This window comes from Diabrotica undecimpunctata, chromosome 1, assembly GCF_040954645.1.
Source record: "Diabrotica undecimpunctata isolate CICGRU chromosome 1, icDiaUnde3, whole genome shotgun sequence".
Classification (NCBI taxonomy): domain Eukaryota; kingdom Metazoa; phylum Arthropoda; class Insecta; order Coleoptera; family Chrysomelidae; genus Diabrotica; species Diabrotica undecimpunctata.
This window is the reverse complement of record NC_092803.1, coordinates 32,003,466-32,021,994: the sequence shown is the minus strand read 5'-3', so window position 1 is coordinate 32,021,994 and position 18,529 is coordinate 32,003,466. Positions and strand designations below refer to the sequence as shown.

Here is an 18,529-nt window from a genome sequence, read left to right as displayed (position 1 = left end):
ACGATTAAAAGAGCGATTGGTCTGTAGCTCGCAGGTAGTGCAGGGTCTTTCCCAGGTTTAGATATTGCGATGATCTTCCTTTTTTAGAACGATTTTGGAAACTTATGCTTAGTCAATATTTGATTGTAAAATTCACGAAGCCACTTACTGGTATTTGGACCAATGTGTTTTCCAAATTCAGGATAAATGTTGTCAACTCCCACGGCTTTGCGGCATTTAATTGATTTTAGAGCTTCTGCAAGTTTTTCTGGCTCGATAGGCTTCATTATTGGTAGGCTTTGTTGTTGAGCAATTTTGGCTTCTTTCAACTGAAATCTAACTTCTCGTTTATGATTTTTTTCTATTACTGGTTTTGAAAGGTTGGCTATGCATTTGCCTATGTATTTCGGTTTTGGGGGCCGTAGAGTTTGCTGTAGCGTTGTTTGTACCAGAGACTAGTTTCCTTAGAAGGTTCCATGCGGTGCGGCTACTGTGTGTGAAATTGAGATTTTCTAAAGTTTCCCTCCACCTTGTGGTTCTCGCGGAATTTAGGGTTTCTAAGAGTTGTTCACCAACTTCAGGATCTCCAGATGTCTCAAACTGATCAAGTAGTTCTTTACACTAGTCGTTCCAGCATGAGATGTAGGATTTGATAACTCCACGTAGGATTTTCTTTTTTGCACAGCTAATCATTAATGATGCAAATCTTTCATAATTTTGAACCTCTGGTTTAATATGTCTTATATCACTTTCAAGTTGGAATTTAAACTCTTTCCACCTTGCCTTCCGAAAATTCCATCTTGGCAAACGGATTAAATTTATAATAGTGGTGATGGTGCCCAATGTTGTAATTATGGGTGTATGTTGGGATCTAGGAAAGTTATCGAGAATTTCCCTTGTGGCGTTCTTAAAGTCGTTTTTTGAGCCCCTTTTGCTGGAAGATATAAACGTGAGATCGGAATTGTAGCCTTTTTACCATCTTGTAGAATGGAAGGTAGGTTTCTGTTTTGCATTATATAAAAGTCTGAGATAGTGACACTCAGCCCATTCGACGATTTGTTCTCCCTGTTGGTTACATTGGTTATATCCCCATGTCGTATGGTGACTGTTAAAGTCTCCAGTGTATATTATCGGGTAAGAAAATGTAGAAAGTACGTTTTGTAGCCATTTAGCATTCGGTGGTTTGTATATATTGACTATAGTTATTTCGCCCACTTTCACAGCAAGTATAAAAATCTTTTGTATCGATAGGAGTAAATCTGTAATGTTTGATGTCTGCTCTACAATAAGTCGCGATACCGTACTAAGCGTGGTTGATTAAAGCTATTAGTGTGTATTCAGAGATTTGGCCACGGTTTTTTAATTGTAGATCGTCTGCAGTATGTGTTTCTCAAACAGTAACCACGTCAGTTTTGTTTTTTTGCCAGTAGCTTGCTCAGATATTTGTTCTTGCTTCGGCTGATGCCTTCAATATTTTTTTATTTGGTATACTCGAATTGTTGGTCCGATTATCAACTGGCTCTGACAAGAGCCATCATTTGTTTGTTGTGTGCTGTTTTTCATTGAAATTTTTACGCCAGAATATCTACGAGAGACAGGTCTGGTTCTATTGTTGCTAGTTCATTTAGCGTTACCCAGGGTGCACGTGTAGTATTCTACTACAGACGCCAACTAGCTTTACACCCCAGCTACCCATAACTAAGACATCGTGTTGTCTAATATTTATTGTTGAAAACAAAGAAATCTTGATCTAAGCAAGCTTGTCATAGTTGAACAATGAAGTTAGTAGCAGGCAAGATGAAGGAATTGGCTATTAGAATAGAGTAAACCAGATAAATTGTTTCTTGTTTAGGGACAGAAGTGAATAAATTGCTGACATTAAATAAGAGCATAGTAGTGTTGGGGCAAAGATTTATCTGTTGTAGGTTATTGACTAGGTGACTAGTGTTTTTGAAAACGATTTCGTTTTACCTTTCGTTTTTGTTGACGAAAAACGAAGGATAAAGTTCGTCATGTTGTTAATGAGATTAAGTATAAATTTTGATATAATGAAAACTGGAGTGTCGATAAAATTAATACCTGGACGAACAAGAATAACCTTCTTATGTGTCTTAGACACATTTTTTCTGCATAAAATAGACAGATGGAAAGAGTATATTAAGGAACTGTTTAGTGATGAAAGGCCCGAGCTTGAAATCAATAAAGTAGTTACAGGACCTGACATAACTATGGACGAAATTGAACAAGCAATACGATTAGCAAAGACCCAAAAAACGACGAGACCAGATGAAATACCGAGTGAAATAATAAAGCTCTTCGAAAGTTCAGGTAAAATATCTCTCCTTCATCTGTAAAATTTATAAAACTGGCTATATACCAACGTATTGGCGGCTGTCAACTTTTGTGACGATACCTAAAAAAGCAAATGTAAAAAGATGTAGTGACTATTGAACAATCAACTTGATAAGTCATGTTTTAAAGATAATTCTACGAATTTTGCATTCTAGGATGTACCAAAAAATAGAACAACAACTTGGTGACACACAGTTTGGATTCCGCAATAACCTTGGAACAAGAGAAGCACTATTTATCATTCAGGTTATGGTACAGAGATGAAGAGATGTCGGACATTCAGTTGATAAGTATTTTGTCGACTTGGAGAAGGCCTTTTATCGAGTAAAACATACTGGAATGATAGCCATTCTTCAGTAGGTAGGTATTGATGATAAAGACCTACGCATTATTAAAAATCTTTATTGGTATCAACGTGCAAATATCAGGATTGGCCGGGACACTTCAGAAGAGCTTCAAATACGAAAAGGAGTAAGGCAGGGCTGCATTTTGTCCCCGCTACCATTTAACATATATTCTGAGTTCGTTTTCAATAAAGCCGTGGATAATGTTCAATGTGGTATAAAAATGAATGGCGTCAATACTAATAATTTGAGATATGCGGATGACACAGTGTTAATTGCAAGCAATTACGAAAAACTTTAACATCTAATTAATAGGATTACCACAACGTGTGATGAATATGGCCTTAAGCTAAACACCGCAAAGACAAAGGTGATAGTCGTCAGTAAAACGCCAATACAACCGGAAGTGGTAACAGCTTATGGTGAACAACTGGAAATAACTAACAGTATCACTTACCTTGGTTGTAATCTAAATGAGAACTGGGACATGAGCAAAGAAATTAGAATACGGATAGGGAAGGCCAGAGCTGCATTCTAAGATGAAGAAACTGTTATGTGGAAACAATATTACTTTAAGTCTGAAAATTAGATTAGTGAGATGTTATGTGTTCTCTACTCTTTTGTATAGTGTCGAAGGTTGGACTTTGACGGATACACTTCTCACGAAACTGGAAGCCTTTAAAATCTGGGTGTATCGGAGAATTCTACGAATAAGTTGGTTGTATAGAGTTCTTAACGAAGTTGTTTTGAATCAGATGGGAAAAGTTACGGAAGTCGTCAAAACAGTTAAAAATCGGAAACTTGAATATTTTGGCCATGTTATGCGCCACCCAGAGAGATATAATATACTCCATTTAATAATACAAGGCAAGGTAGACGGAAGAAGAGGGTCAGGTCGAAGAAGAACGTCATGGCTTAGAAACCTGAGAGATTGGTTTAACAGATCCTCTGCATCTCTTTTTCGACCTGCCGCCAATAAAATTACTATAGCCAATTTGATAGCCAACGCTCGATAATCGAGCTCGACACATAAAGAAGAAGACGTGTCTTAGCTACACCGTACAGTCAGGGTGTCAGTGGGTTACTGGGGAGTTTATAATATGGGGCATAATACTCAGAGAAAAAATCTGTAAAAGGTTTAATAGTTTCTTTTATTTTATTAATGAACTTTTTTGACAAATATTCTTTGTATCGACTTGGAATAGATATGGTGATCGATACAAAATATATACCAAAAGTAAACGTGTATGGAACTTAAATACATGAAAAGTTAAATCAAAGCACAAAAATTGGACAGAATACTTAGTAGATAGAAAATTTAAGTACCAGTTAGTTTTAAAATAAAAATATTACCACAAAACGCAAAGTTAACAAATGACTAAAATCAACAGAAGTTGGAGTGAAATAAATATTTGAAGAAAAGTATCAAATATGTAGCATTTATAGCATTATATTGTTTTAAAATAGCACGATAAATGTAATATTTTACCACTCAGCGGTATTTATACCGCTGGAGCAAATGACCAAATACATAAGAAATGGATAAATCGGGTAATCGATAAGTTATTATTTGGCATTTGGCGTCATTCGAAGTCATTTAGACGGATAATTTTAGATGAATTTAGAGGAAGAAATCTGAGGGCCGAAACCTGGAGATCTAGCTGAGCATTGCATCTTTTCGACCAATACTTCGTAAGGGAAAACGCTCATTTAAACTCTCGAATCTTAACAACACATTGAAGTGGTGCACTATATTGGTAAAACGTAACCTGAGCCTATAATTGGTTGTCGTCGTTTTCTAAAATTTCCATGATTCATTGATTTTATCAATAAAAAGTGGTCCAAAAAGATGATCTTCCAAAATCTCAGACCAATTCATTAAGTCTTTGATTATAATGTATAATCAGTTGTCGTAATAAATTATTTTAACGACTAAAATAGATAGATTATTAAAGTGACAATTGTGTTTTAAATGAAATAACTTATACATATTTTAACAGAATATATTATTTTTGGCAGGCATGGTAACTACTAATTTAATGTTTTAAAATTTATGGATTTTAATTTCAGGGTTAATATATATCATTTTACGATACATACTAACTTTATCGGTATTTATTTCTGTACTATGCCATGTGCTATGGATATGTTCTATTTTAAAAGTAAAATTAGACATTTAAATGCAGATAATAGATGTATATATTCTACCTCTGGCGAATGTCTAGTACATTACAATAGATTATTAAAACGACATATTTCCTAAACAAATATAAAATAAATAAACAAATGTAAGTAGATCCACCCAACGAGAAACAACAAATCAATTATAGATAGGTATAACAAATACAAAAAAATATGAGATATAAAACAATTATAATATAACAAAATTAGAAACATACATGCAAGTAGAAGAAGTAAAAGTATTAAAAGGACCCGAGTGCGGTACTGGCCACTATATGGTTAGATTCTTTTTCTTCTTCCTACTTTATAAATAGGCTTAATGCCTGTTCTACTTCGGTTTTTAGCCTCAATTGACGTTGTCTGACTATCTTTTCCTCGGTCGTCCCAATGATCTTCTTCAATTTGGCGATTTGTCTCTTGCTATTCGTACTATTCTATTTTCTGTCATTCTTTCGATGTGTTGATTCCATTTCACTTTTCTTTTTGGTCCACGCGTTTATTTTCTCTATACCACATCTCGCTCATATTTCCTCACTTCTTAGTCTGTCTCTTAAAGTTTGGTTTGTTCTTTTTTCGTAACACTTTCATTTCTGTTGGTTTTAGTAGTCTTTGTGTTTTCGCCGTATCTACTCTTGTTTCCGCTATGAAAGTCATTATCGGTCTTATTGTTGTATTTATATATCCTGGTTTTCGTTTCCGTTGTGAGGTATTCGTTTTTCCAGATTGTGTTGTTGAGACATCTTGCTGCTCTGTTTGCCATGTTCAATTGTTTTGTACTTCTTCTTCCACTTTTCCGTAGCTTGAAAGTTTTATTCCCAAGTATTCAGTTTCCATCACTTGTTCTATTATTTTGTTATTTACGACTAGTTTACATCGTCTCGGTTCCGCTGATATCACTATCGTTTTAGTTTTCTCTGTTGAGATCTCCATGTTGTGTATGAGCGCCGTATCTTTGAATTCTTTAATTAATCTTTGTAGGTCATCTTCATTTTCGGCTCTTATTATGGCGTCGTCGGCCTAGCATATTATCCTTATTTCCTTTTCTCCCATTCTACATCCACTTCTTTTTTAACTTTCTTTATAATTTCATCCATTATCAGATTAAATATTAATGGGCTCAGCGAATCTCCTTGTCTAATGCCAGTTTCATATTTGATAGGTTGAGATAGTTTTCCTTTACATCTTACCATAGCTATGTTATCTTTATATATATTCTCAATAGTTTTTACTAAATCCAGTGATATTCCCTTTTCATAATAATAAATGTATCGCGTCCCGAATTCTCACTCTATCAAACGCTTTATTAAAATCTAGACACATATATGCTGGTTTGTTGTATTCCAGCGACTTTTCTTTTATCTGTCTTATTACAAAAACTGCATCCGTGCATGATCTTTCTATCCGAAATCCTTGCTGTTCCTGTTGCAGAGATATTCGTTCGTTTATTTTTGTCGCTATTATTCTTGTTGTCAATAGATTTATTGCTCGATAATTATTGGGGTCTTTCTTATCTTCTTTTTTGAAGAACATCACCATGATCGCTCTCCTCCATTCATCTGGTATTCTGTTCGTGGTGATTATTTTATTAATAAGAAGTTGCAGTTGTTGTACAAGGTGATCACCTCCATAATTTAAGAGTTCATTTGGTATTTGATCTTCTCCTGGTGACTTTCTGTTTTTTAATTTGTTTATTCCTTTTTTCACATCGTTTTGGGAGATTTCGGTCTTTTCCTCAGTTATTATATTTGGCGTTTCTTGTAAAGGTTCTTTGTTTTGTTTTTTAAACATTTCTGTCAGGAAGGCCACCCATGTATCCTCTTTTATGTGTTCTATTTCAACTAGTTCTTTCATTTCGCTACTTTTTTGTCTTATGAAGCGCCATACTTGTTTCTGTTGTCCATAGAAATCCATCTCTAGTCTTATTCTTTTATATTCTTCATATGATTCATTCGTTTTTTCTGACTTATATTTTAGGTAAGCTTTCTTTTTTTGGTTGACATTTTTGTTTAACCTCTAGTGTAAACCATGGTGTTTTCGTTGACCACGTTTTGTTTATTATTTTCGTTCCAAGGGCTTCTCGAGCAGCATCCAGAATATTTTTCTTAAGTTTTCTCCAGCTAGTCTCTACATTGTTTTCATTTTCGATATTCTCCATTTGTATTTTCTGTTCTAGCCTTTTTTGATATAATGATTTTATAGAGTCATCTCTTAAATTTTCTATTTTTATTATTTCCTCTGCATTGATTTGTTTAAGCTTCTCTTTTCATCTTTCATTGAATCTAATTTCACCAAGTACCAAATAGTGATGGCTTCCCACATTGGCTGACGTCAAACTTCTCATATCTACTATCTGTTTATGGTGAATATTTCTGTTTGTGACCACATAATCTATCATTGATCTATGTCCTCTTGTATTTTCAAACGTGTATTTGTGTTGAATTTTATGATCAAAAAATGTGTTGGTTATCCTTAGTTCGTTTTATGTGCAGAATTCTACCATTCTTTTTCCGTTTTCATTGATAACTCTTTCATTAAACCTTTGTTTATATGGTTAGATTAAAAAATACTAATTTCAGTATTAAATCAAAACAACTGAAAACGAATCTATCGTTAATATCTATATTATCGATATTTTTCTTTTCTATCTTCTCCTTATTTTAAAATACCTACCAAGACATAATAAATAAAATCAATGGGGCAGCCTATGAAGTGCTCCGCACGCACACAGGGAACAAAAAGCTCCAAGGAACTCCATTGTGGTAGACAAATTAGATCGATAATGCAGTACACAATAAAAAACAAGCATATCCAGCAAACAAGCGCAACCAAATGACCCAGATGATAAAAGAACATATACAACATTAAACAGAGAAGCAAGAAACCTACTTTTTCAAGATAAAAATACCTTCTGAGAGTCGATGCGAAAGCAAATGGGAAGAGTTTAATAAACAAATACGGTCAAAAAATTATTAGAAGTAAGAAAAACGGTCAAACGTTTTAGAACAAATAGTAAACAAGTAAAATAGATTTAATAAAGTAAAGATCTTGAATGGAACATTACTTATAACTTCTGACTAAAACAAGACTTCAATTCAAACACCATCACAACAACGTATGAAGTGGATAAAGACGATTAAATTTCAGTACAGAAAGTAGAAAATGCAATAATACCTTTATTAAATTGAAAAGCCTGTGAACTACAAACTAAACCGAGCGAATTACTAACACACAGCTCACGAGTATTACGAGAGTTACCATGTTTTCACCTTATTCTAAAAAATTAGATAAAATAATGTATCAATAACATTGACAAAAGGGGCATAGAAAATTTTGTTTAAACTTATCATCATTCAATCTTCGCTTTTCCACTACTGGACATAGATATCCCTTATAATTTTCCATCTGTTTCGATCTGGTGCCTCTTGCATTCAGTTACTATGGAAACATTTTAGATCATTAGTCCAACGTGTTGATGGACAACCTCTACTTCGGTAGGCATCATACCTTGGTCTCGATTCCAGTATCGGTTTTGTCGATCTGTTATCTGTCATTCGAGCCAACGTGACCTGCTCAGTTCTATTTCAGTGTTGCAAGTAACTATACAGCATCAGGCTAACGCTGAGGATGATTGTTTAAATTACCGAGGGCTCATTATCAAAATTTCAGTCACAAAACTATGAAAATGTTATAAAAAAAAATTGAAAAAGAGACATCAGATGTAGAAGAAAAAAATGGCTTACGTGTTATCGGCATAGAGGCTTAATATAGTTCCTGGTATTCTTAGAACGTCGGCGACACATATTGTGTATAGCAGAGGTAACAGGACCGCTTTCTGTAGCAATCCAGCTGGGGTTTCGAGCTCGGATGGGACTTGTCCTAGATGAACTCTGAAACTCCAGTTGCTCACGTACGAAGAGATTAGTCTCGTCATTACTCTGCTGTATCCGTATCCTTTTACATTATAGATTAGCCCTTTATGCCAAACTCTGTCAAAAGCTTTCCTTACGTCTAGGAAGGCTGCTCCTGTATTGTCTATCGTTGAATCCAGCTACTATGTACTCTGTTAATCTGAGTACTTGTAGCTCACTGGAGTACTCTGAACTAAATTCGAACTGTGCCTCTAGTATTATATCTAGTCTATCTGTTTCGGCTTGGAGTCTGCTGAGTATGATCCTCTATTACTGATTGCACATAGTAATCTTATTGGCTTGTAATTTTGCGAAAATCTTTTCTTGGCTTTAATACCATGATAACATGGGCCTCTTTTCACCGGTTTGGGAATTGCCTGTATTCTTGTAAGTACTTTAAAGCCCTGTTTGTTATTTGGTCTGGAGTCCAGGTACTTTTTTTGGCGAGCTTCTTTAATTAGCTCGTTTAGCTTCTCCAGTGATGTTGGAGGAATGATTTCGTTTGGGTTCTTGAGTCTTTCTCTGTGTTCTTCGACTTTTTCTATTAGGTCGATGAGTTCGTCTGGGTGATAATTTAATTTCCACTCTCTCGGGAGAGAGTAGTCCACATTACCCCTGCTTTTTCTTTAGTGGAGTATAATATTCCGTTTTCTTCGTGTATTGGAGGGATTGATTTTTTATCTTTTCTGAGTATTCTTTAAAGCCTTAAAATATTTTGCATATTTGGGCCCTATTCTTTCATGTCTCGAATGTGATTTTTCCAGGTTTGACTACGGTTTTGGGTAATGCTGTTTTGACTTCTCTATTTAGTCTGTTTGCCCTGTTTTTGTCCACCTGGTTCCTTGTCCTTCTCGCTGTCTGCTTTGTTCTATTCTGTCCCCCCACCAAGCCCTTAAATTTTTTCTAAATGTTATGTCAATTTTCATACAATGTTTTGACAAGACTACTTAGTCGTTTTATTAAAAATGGTAGTTATTTTTCCTAACCTCATGGTACCACCTTTGCCGCCAGTATTATGTTCGGGAATATCAATAACCACAGGATATGGAATGATCTCGTTGACTTCAGTATAATTGGCTCCAGCTAAATTAAGAACATTTCTCGCAAACTCTATCACAGCTGCTTGGAAGTCCAAACATATACCTAAAAAAGGGTTTGTCATTCAGCCTGAACCATTTACAAGCCTCAATGTTTTCCAAAGCCTCCAGGTACAACAAAGCCATCGCAAACACATAAATTATACCAAGCATTATGGTAAGAAGCCGGATCCTCATTTAGCATAGTAGTTTTTAAAGTGGAAACTTAAAATAAACTTCAAATTAACTTTAAATCCAGCTTTATTTCCCGCGTGTCTTAAAGCTTTAGTAATCGACGTATACGAATCTTCTAATCGTGTGTATTTCCCCACAGATCCTATCCTAACTTCGTTCTTGAGATTGGTCATTCTATCTCCAAGATCTATCCACGGTTTCATATACTTTTTTAATGGAATTAAGGGGGTAATTCCTAAGTGTAGTCTTCTACATAAATATTCTGCCATACCGTGATTTTCCATGAAAACTGGAACTTCGTATACTGGACACAGGCATAAGTATGAAGTGAATCCCGAATATATTGAGTCTTTTGAGGAAAACCTATGTCATGTCTTTAAATCTTTCCGTAACTTCCGTAACTTTATATAATATATTTATGGAAAAATATGGAATAACTGCAGCTGTCAGTAGAGCCTACCCACATGCTCTGGGGACCTAACCACATGCTCTGGAGGACTTAACCACATAATCTGAAGGCCACATATATTTAGAAGCAAGCAGGTACAAATTTATTTAATGTAAAGCATTAGGTAGGGTTGTTTTTGCAACTTAAATGTTATTTTTTATGTTAAATAAATATGATTAGTTAAATCATTGTTTTATTTGTCACCAGCTAAATGTTCATTGTTTAATTCATAGTTTAAGACAATACTGATTTTTGAGAGACTAAGCTAGGCAAAGCAAAGACGATAAGCTCCCATGGTTGATTGAGGTATTATTTTTTTAATAGTATTTTAATTCTATTTGGTAGTCTTATCGTTACACATTGGCTAGACACATACTTCCTCTTCTTTAGTGCTGTTTTTGAGTGCTTGTTGAATGATATTTTCAAACTCTAGAACTCTTTACTCTATATCTTCTTTCTCTCAAGTTTCTAATTCTAGTAGGATGGGATTCTGTATCTTCGTTTAGTGTTTGAAATTCTGTTTGAAGTCCTAGGTTTCTAGCGAGGTGGGTAATGTGTTGGGTCGGTGGGGCCCATTGCCATGGTGTCCTCGTTGTTTTCTATGTATTGGCTTAATAGTCTTCCGTTTCTGTTCGTAGCGCTATTGCTTTAGTTAGGGTATCTTGCGTTTATTTTGAGTTGAGGTGAAACGAAACTTTTCCTTATATAAGCAACGATCTTATTTCATATTATTAAATGTAATTAATATAAATAAGTGTGAATATTTATATTAAACAAATTTCTATTTTTTTTTAGTATAATATCTATTTTATTATATAGTAAAATTATATAAGCAGGTTTTATAGATTTTAAGTTTCAATCTCCTTTTCTGTTTTAGTCATTGATTCTTTTTAATAAATAAATAGAAATTTTAAATCCTCAAAAAGTAGTTTTAGTATTTAAGTATTCTAAAAGGGTTCAAGTATTAAAACAAACAATTTGCATCATCTGTATATTTTAACCATAATCTTGCATTTTTGTTACAAAAATTTGTGCATTAAAATTCGCGTTTATTAAAGCTTTTCTTTGCAGTTTATTCACTCTTTTGTTATAAATACTTCCTGGATCTTCTTTTTTTATCTTGTGAAATCAACTGTAGATTGTTATGCTAAATCATATTTTCTTAATATTGTTCTGAAGCTATTTTCTTGTGGCATTTTAAATTAATTAATATTTAAATGGGAATAAGCCACAATTAAAGGTTAAAATACATTTATTGACGTTTCAATTTCCACTTCGGAAATCGTTCTCAAAATACCTTTTTTGAGAACGATTTCCGAAGTGGAAATTGAAACGTCAATAAATGTATTTTAACCTTTAATTGTGGCTTATTCCCATTTAAATATTAATTAAATCATATTTTCCTTAACACATTTGTTTTATATTCATTTTTTAATAAAAATTAGAATTTAATTCGAATTTTTACACCTCTTTTAACATCACGTTATTTGGTAAAGATATTTCGAGATTTAATATTATCACTTTTCGTTTTTACATAGCGACAGATAAGAAATCTTAGGTATTCTTTTTATAAAATTTAAAGACCAACTTTTATTAACATCGGTGTCTCCGCGACCCTGATGAAAGATTTAATTGCATACTTGGCTTTCATAATGTAAAAATAAAATATAAACTTCCTGATATTACGTATACTTTTTACTGTATTCCCCAGCTCTATCTTAATTTCTTTATGTTCGTTTATCTTCTTGAGAAATGTTATATCACATTAATCAATTTAGTTTCTTGTAAATACTCCAGTCATCAGAGACCAAAATGCCACTGAACCTCTAAAATTATACGTACAATCTGAATTTTGTTGAGAATGTCAATTTTGGGACTCCACAAAGAATGTAAAACACTTTACCTCTTCTACCCCCAAAACCCCCCTCGAATAGAAGAAAAAACGGAAAAAATCAATTTGCCAAGAATCTTTACAGATAAAGAAAAGAAAGTCTTCAAATAAAAATCTAACTGAGATAATTCTAAATCTACATTCTAAAAAGAATGAAAAAACAAAAAGATGTCATTAAAACTATCGAAAATAGAAAGTTGCATTATTTTAGCCAAGTTATGAGAGGAGAGAGCTACGAAATACTGCCCATAATTATGCAGGACATTTACTAGGATGAAGAAGCTGAGGTTGAAGACGCATTTTCTGGCTAAAGAATCTATGAACGTTGTTTTAACTGCTATTTTACATAGACAACACATTAAAAAAGCAAAATATTTTCAGATCTTTCAAAATACTTTCTTTTAATTATTAGTTTTTATGACCTATTATCTTTGTTTTTATTTTAGTTTTCTTGTTAGTAATTTACAGTTCGAGCAAAATCAAAAATAAAACGCCACTTTTATTTTATTATTTATTCTTCTTAGTGTATTTAAAATGATCTCTTAAAAAAGAAAATTTATTTTTAAGACAAGCATATTTTCTTACCCAATATTTATTTAATCGTACTTTTTATTATTCCCAATATACTACATACAATTAGCTTCGTTTCCATTATGTGGACAATAAGCACTAAACCCCTGGGAATCTGAGTATCGTGCTAGTTATTGTCTCGACACACCAAACGTGACATATTACTAAACAACTAAATTGTGTGCTAATCTCTCTAACTGCCAAATATTTACATGTTCTCACTTGCTCGACACTTCAACCCTTCAACAGAGTTTGGGTCACGACTTGCGGTTGCCGGCCAATATTCGGACGTCAAACTTTGTTTTCAGTTAGGCATAAATAATTCCCTTCTAGGATGTACAGTGGGGACTTAAAATTTAAAACTTTAAATTTACCTACGATAAAGTTTCACCTTACTGGAGTATTAATAAATTAAAGCAATGAATAGGGATAGGCAAATTTGTAAAATTGAGAAAAATATAAAATATAAGTGTAGGTAGTATTCTCTTGAAAAGATTGCTAAAGATAAATGATATTAATATCATGCAAATTTACTGGAAAACACTGCGAATATCTTTTCTTTTTCTAATGGTCCTACTTTCTATTGGAGTTTAAGATCAATCTCAGTAAACAAAATATAGATATTGTGCATCTCAAAACATTGAATATGAATCCAAACCAGTTCAATAGCTTATATTTGACCATGAATATTTGTCTTCCCGTTCTCTCTTGCATTTTATTTTCTATTTATTCTTCGATAATAAACTTTTCGAATTACACGATTAGCCCCTATCTAAAATAACAAACCTGGAATCATCAGAAATGCCAGATATAACACTATACGAAGTTAAAACTACACTCTCAGAAATAAAAACTACGAAATTCTTGGCGGTAATGAAGTAGACAATGATCGAGATGATCAAACTAGGTGGAAACAGAATCATTCAGGCTTTAGCCAAACTTTTTACAGAAACAATCTACCATGGAAAAACCTTAACTATGAAACAGTGCAGCAGTCGTTGTTTTATTACACAAGAAAGGAGATATAACAACCCTAAAAAACTCTTGACGTTTCAGTATGCTATAACACATGAATATAAACTTTTAACCAAAAGTTATTAAAACAAGTCCGGAGGGTAAGTGCGACTTGTATCAGCCCAAAGAACAAGTTAGATTAACTGCAGATCTACAGCACTAACGATGATTTACTACTAGATATACAGGGTAATTTGTAGAATACAATAAACCATATATTCGTAGACTACGAGAAAGCATTCAGTACTAGAAACCAGCAGAAAATGTTAACAGCATTAACAGAATGTCGAATAGACCATTGCGACACTGATATAATCCTAGAAAAAAAAACAAATACATTCTAAATACAGCGAGGAGTACGGCAAGAAGACATTGTCTCTTCAAAGCTATTCACGACAATTTTAGAACATACTATGGTGTATTTTTTAACCAGGAAGAGTAAACTAGAAAGATATTCACAATCAAAAAAGTTACTAGAAAAGTCCTCAGAAGCATTTTCTTTTTTGGTTGATTATCTCGGCCTTGTGGTAATCCAGTAATCAGTATCGGACAAACTCACACGTCGATTCTAACCTAACTGTGTTTTTTTATATTTAAATAATTTTTTCCAATTCACTTACAACTTTATTTTTCTAATTATAATAAAAAAATGTTAGATTGTTATGAAGAAGTTGAAGAATTTTTTAAGAGTTTATTTATGACATTGTAGAAGAAAATCAACCGGAACGTATACTAAAGCAATATATTCGTGATAAAATTATATCTAAAATCCAATGGAATTTTACAATATTTCATTAGCACATTAACTGAAACAACAAATATTGTATGCTACTTTATAGGAATATAACCAGTTTATATTTTATATAACCAACTCTTTCATCGTATGTTGCAAGGATAGAAAGTCGACCGCCATATCTTTAAGACATCTTACTGTTCCAGTTTGCCTATATTCCTTAATTGTTCTTTAAATAGTTGAATTTTATTTTTGCTACCATGGCTGTTATTTTCATTCCAGGATTATCAATTTTTATTTGCGTGTACATGTTTATGTGGGCCAATTTGGCCCACATTAGCCCCATTTATAAAAAGGGAGACAGAAAAGAATGCGGAAATTATAGAGGCATTAGCGTAACTAGCTCGCTGGGAAGGTTATATGGTCGTATATTGAAAAGAAGAATAGAAGAGGAGTATAAAGAAATTGAAGAACAAAGCGGCTTTAGAGCAGGAAGATCGTGCGTGGACAACACATTTACCCTTCAACAAGTGATTGAAAAACGAACAGCTCGAAACCTCCCTACGCATCTGGTATTTATAGATCTGGAGAAGGCTTATGATACAGTTCCTTTAAAACTCTTATTTAGTGTCTTGACGAAAACGGACCTTAGTAAAACATATCTAAAAGCAATACTGAACATCTATAAATGTCCTCAAAGCTCTGTAAAAACAGGAAATACTTTCTCAAGGGTATTTACAGTAACGAAAGGCTTGAGACAAGGATGTTGTCTTTTCCCCATCCTATATAAAATATATATCCAAGAAGCACTGCACCAGTGGAGACAAAAATGTGCGGGAATGGGGTTGAAGCTTAATCACCATTATCTGACAACGCTGTTCTTTGCAGATGATCAAGTACTAATTGCAAGCTGTGAAGAAGATGCAGATTATATGCTTAGAAAGCTCAAAGATGAATACGAAACATGGGGGATGAATATGAATATGTCTAAAACAGAATATATGCGAATAGGCAGTGAAGACGAAGAACCGGATATGAAAATTAGACAAATGAAAAGGTGCTACGCATACAATTATTTTGAAGTATTATCTGCAGTAAAGGAACAACGGAACGAGATATAGACTATGGAGTGCAACAAGGCAGGAAGAGTGTTCAAATTCTAAATTCGATACTTTAGTCCAACAAAGCTACTACGAGAACTAAAATGACTATCTACAAAGTAATTGTAGAGCCCATTCTTACATATGGAGCAGAATGTTGGCAAATGACAGTAAAAGGAAAGAAAAAAGTTGACACGGTTGAAATGGACTACCTGAGAAGAGCTTCCCGTATATCAAGAGTAGAACGTATACCTAATTCTGAAATTAGAAGAAAAACAGATAGAGTACATACAACTTCTGAAAGAATAGAAACTAGACAGTTAATATGGTATGAACACGTACAGAGGATAGACGACAACAGATGGCCAAAAAGAGCTATGAAATACAATCCAAGTAATAGAAGGAAACGAGGAAGACCAGCCAAGTCTTGGATATAAGGTATTATGGAAACCATGAAAGACAGAGCCATTGATGAAGACACCTGGAGAGATAGAAAAAGATAGCGATAAAAATCCGGGAAGTGGCAGAAACTGTAGTATCCCCGCTTATATATATATATACATGTTTATAATGCATTGTTTTTCATTTGATGATAAAAGGCCCAAATCTACTCGGCGTTTTTTAGGTGGAGAAGAATAATTACCACTATTACTTGGCATTGAATCCATATTGTTTTCTTAACACTAATACGTCGCTAAATAGTTCTGAAAACAACTGTTTTTTATATAAATGCAAACGAAAAATCTATAGGAATATTGCAGAAAACACAAAAAATCGTCGATATAGATTTTAAAACTTCATAAATGCCATTAGTGTCAAAATGTCATAATTTAGTGTAGTAAACTTACCTGCGGTTGAACCAATTACAAACAAGCATTACGGCGCAGTAAATTTGAATTACTTCTTCTGGTTAAAACACAAACCATGGTATAAATGCAGATCTGAAGAATGGTTTCAATAGAGAGAAACTCAGTCATTCGAGATTCGGAGAAAACATTGTTCTTATGGCCGATCATATATATGATGCAATAATAGTGTTGGAAAAGTTATATTAGATTTACTTAAACGTTAGACTAACGGTCATGACATGAGCCAGACGCAAATAATGACTAATTTGGTGCTAAATCGTAATATTGCTCGTGATGATAGAAACTTAATGCATGAAATTCGGTTGGGCAGAGATAACCAGAGATATGGACTCCCTCGCCGCATAGGATTAACCTGGGCAGCGTTTGGTAAATTAAATTACGAATATAAATCGGACCTATATTAGCTAGTACACTAGACCTTACCTTTTATTTGAAATAAATTTTTTTTTTAAGATATCACATGCTTCTTTGTATTAGCTTCTTTTTTGATAAACATATTATTAAATGATAAATTTTAGGATTAGTATGAGGAAAAAGAAAAACAAGAAAAGGAATATGTCATAAAACAAACACTATTATTATTTACTGTTTATTTTAATATAAATTAAATATAAATATTTTTCACTTAGTATTATTTAATTGTTATTATTGGAAGGACTGTAATTTGTGATAGCGTCTGTTATAGCATTTAATAACGGGTATTTATCACCATAATCTCCATTAAAATCGTCTAGTTCAAGAGCCCAAAACATAATTCCACCAAGTTTCTGCTCCATTGCATAATTAACCTAAAAAAAGAGATATTTTTAAGGTACACTGCAGTATACGAAAGTTGTAGCTTGATGAGTGCTTATAATCAACATCATTTTATTTGCCATTTTCCTATATTATGGTGTAGGCTTTTCAAATTTAAGGCGCATCAACCTATGTGGATATTAGCGCGTAGACTGATGTGACTTAAATTTAAATAAACAAAAAATTGTTGTTTATCAAGACAAAAGCTTTAGTTAATAACAACAGTGATAACGCAAGATACAGTGAACGGCTAAATTATGGAATATTATCATTATTTCGAGAACCGTCGAGTTTTGAGGAAAATCCCGAAACAGGTCGATTTTTGTTATAAAATACCCATCTTATAACGTACATGGAGTAGAGATTACGTCACCGGTGTGGGTGTAGTGACGTAATCGTTAATTTTTTTAAATAGAAATCGGTATAAAGCGACACCTCATTTAAACTAGAATTTAATTCTCTATTTAACGATATTACATTTTTAACTAAAATATTTTTTTAAGGGTACAAAAACAATTTTTTTTAATTTAAATTCAACTTAATTACAACTAATGATTGAATTAATAATGTACTTTAAAGTAACCAAATTATGCATAATAATTATTATTTTAAATTAAATATTCGAAACGCCATCCATCGGTTTCTTGACAATATGCGAATCTACGGACATATTCATCAAGTACATTGCGGATGACTTCTGGAGTATACTCCATTCCACGAATATACGACTGTATTAAATTCGCTTTAAGGTATCGATTTAAATGGTCCAATGTGCTGAATTGTACAAAAGTAAATTCTCCCCATTTTTAAAATACTGTTATGACAAATATAAACCTTAGATTTAAATATGAAGTTATGATATAAATATAGAGTTTAGTATTGTAAACAAGTTGGTTTTTGAACTAAGTTATTTAAACAAAGTGTAACAATACTTAAGTGATCAAATAGGGTAATTTATTTAGTCGAATATTCAATTAGTATTAAAAAAAACAAAAAAACTTACTTATTCTCTTATTCTCCTAATCTCCTAAAACCATCATCAACAATCAGATTCACAGCCATAATCAGTCGGCG

General features: G+C 33.2%; 1 protein-coding gene across 1 annotated transcript in view; it reads right to left on the bottom strand.

The window, feature by feature from the left end:
- Positions 1–17,235: 17,235 nt before the first annotated feature.
- LOC140447554 (chitotriosidase-1-like) overlaps positions 17,236–18,529 on the bottom strand; it is a 35,864-nt gene continuing 34,570 nt past the window's right edge. Inside the window, exon 8 of the mRNA XM_072540271.1 lies at positions 17,236–17,448. Within this exon, the coding sequence (XP_072396372.1) occupies positions 17,296–17,448 (153 nt within the window). The 3' untranslated portion in view covers positions 17,236–17,295. The remainder of the gene's footprint in view (positions 17,449–18,529) is intronic.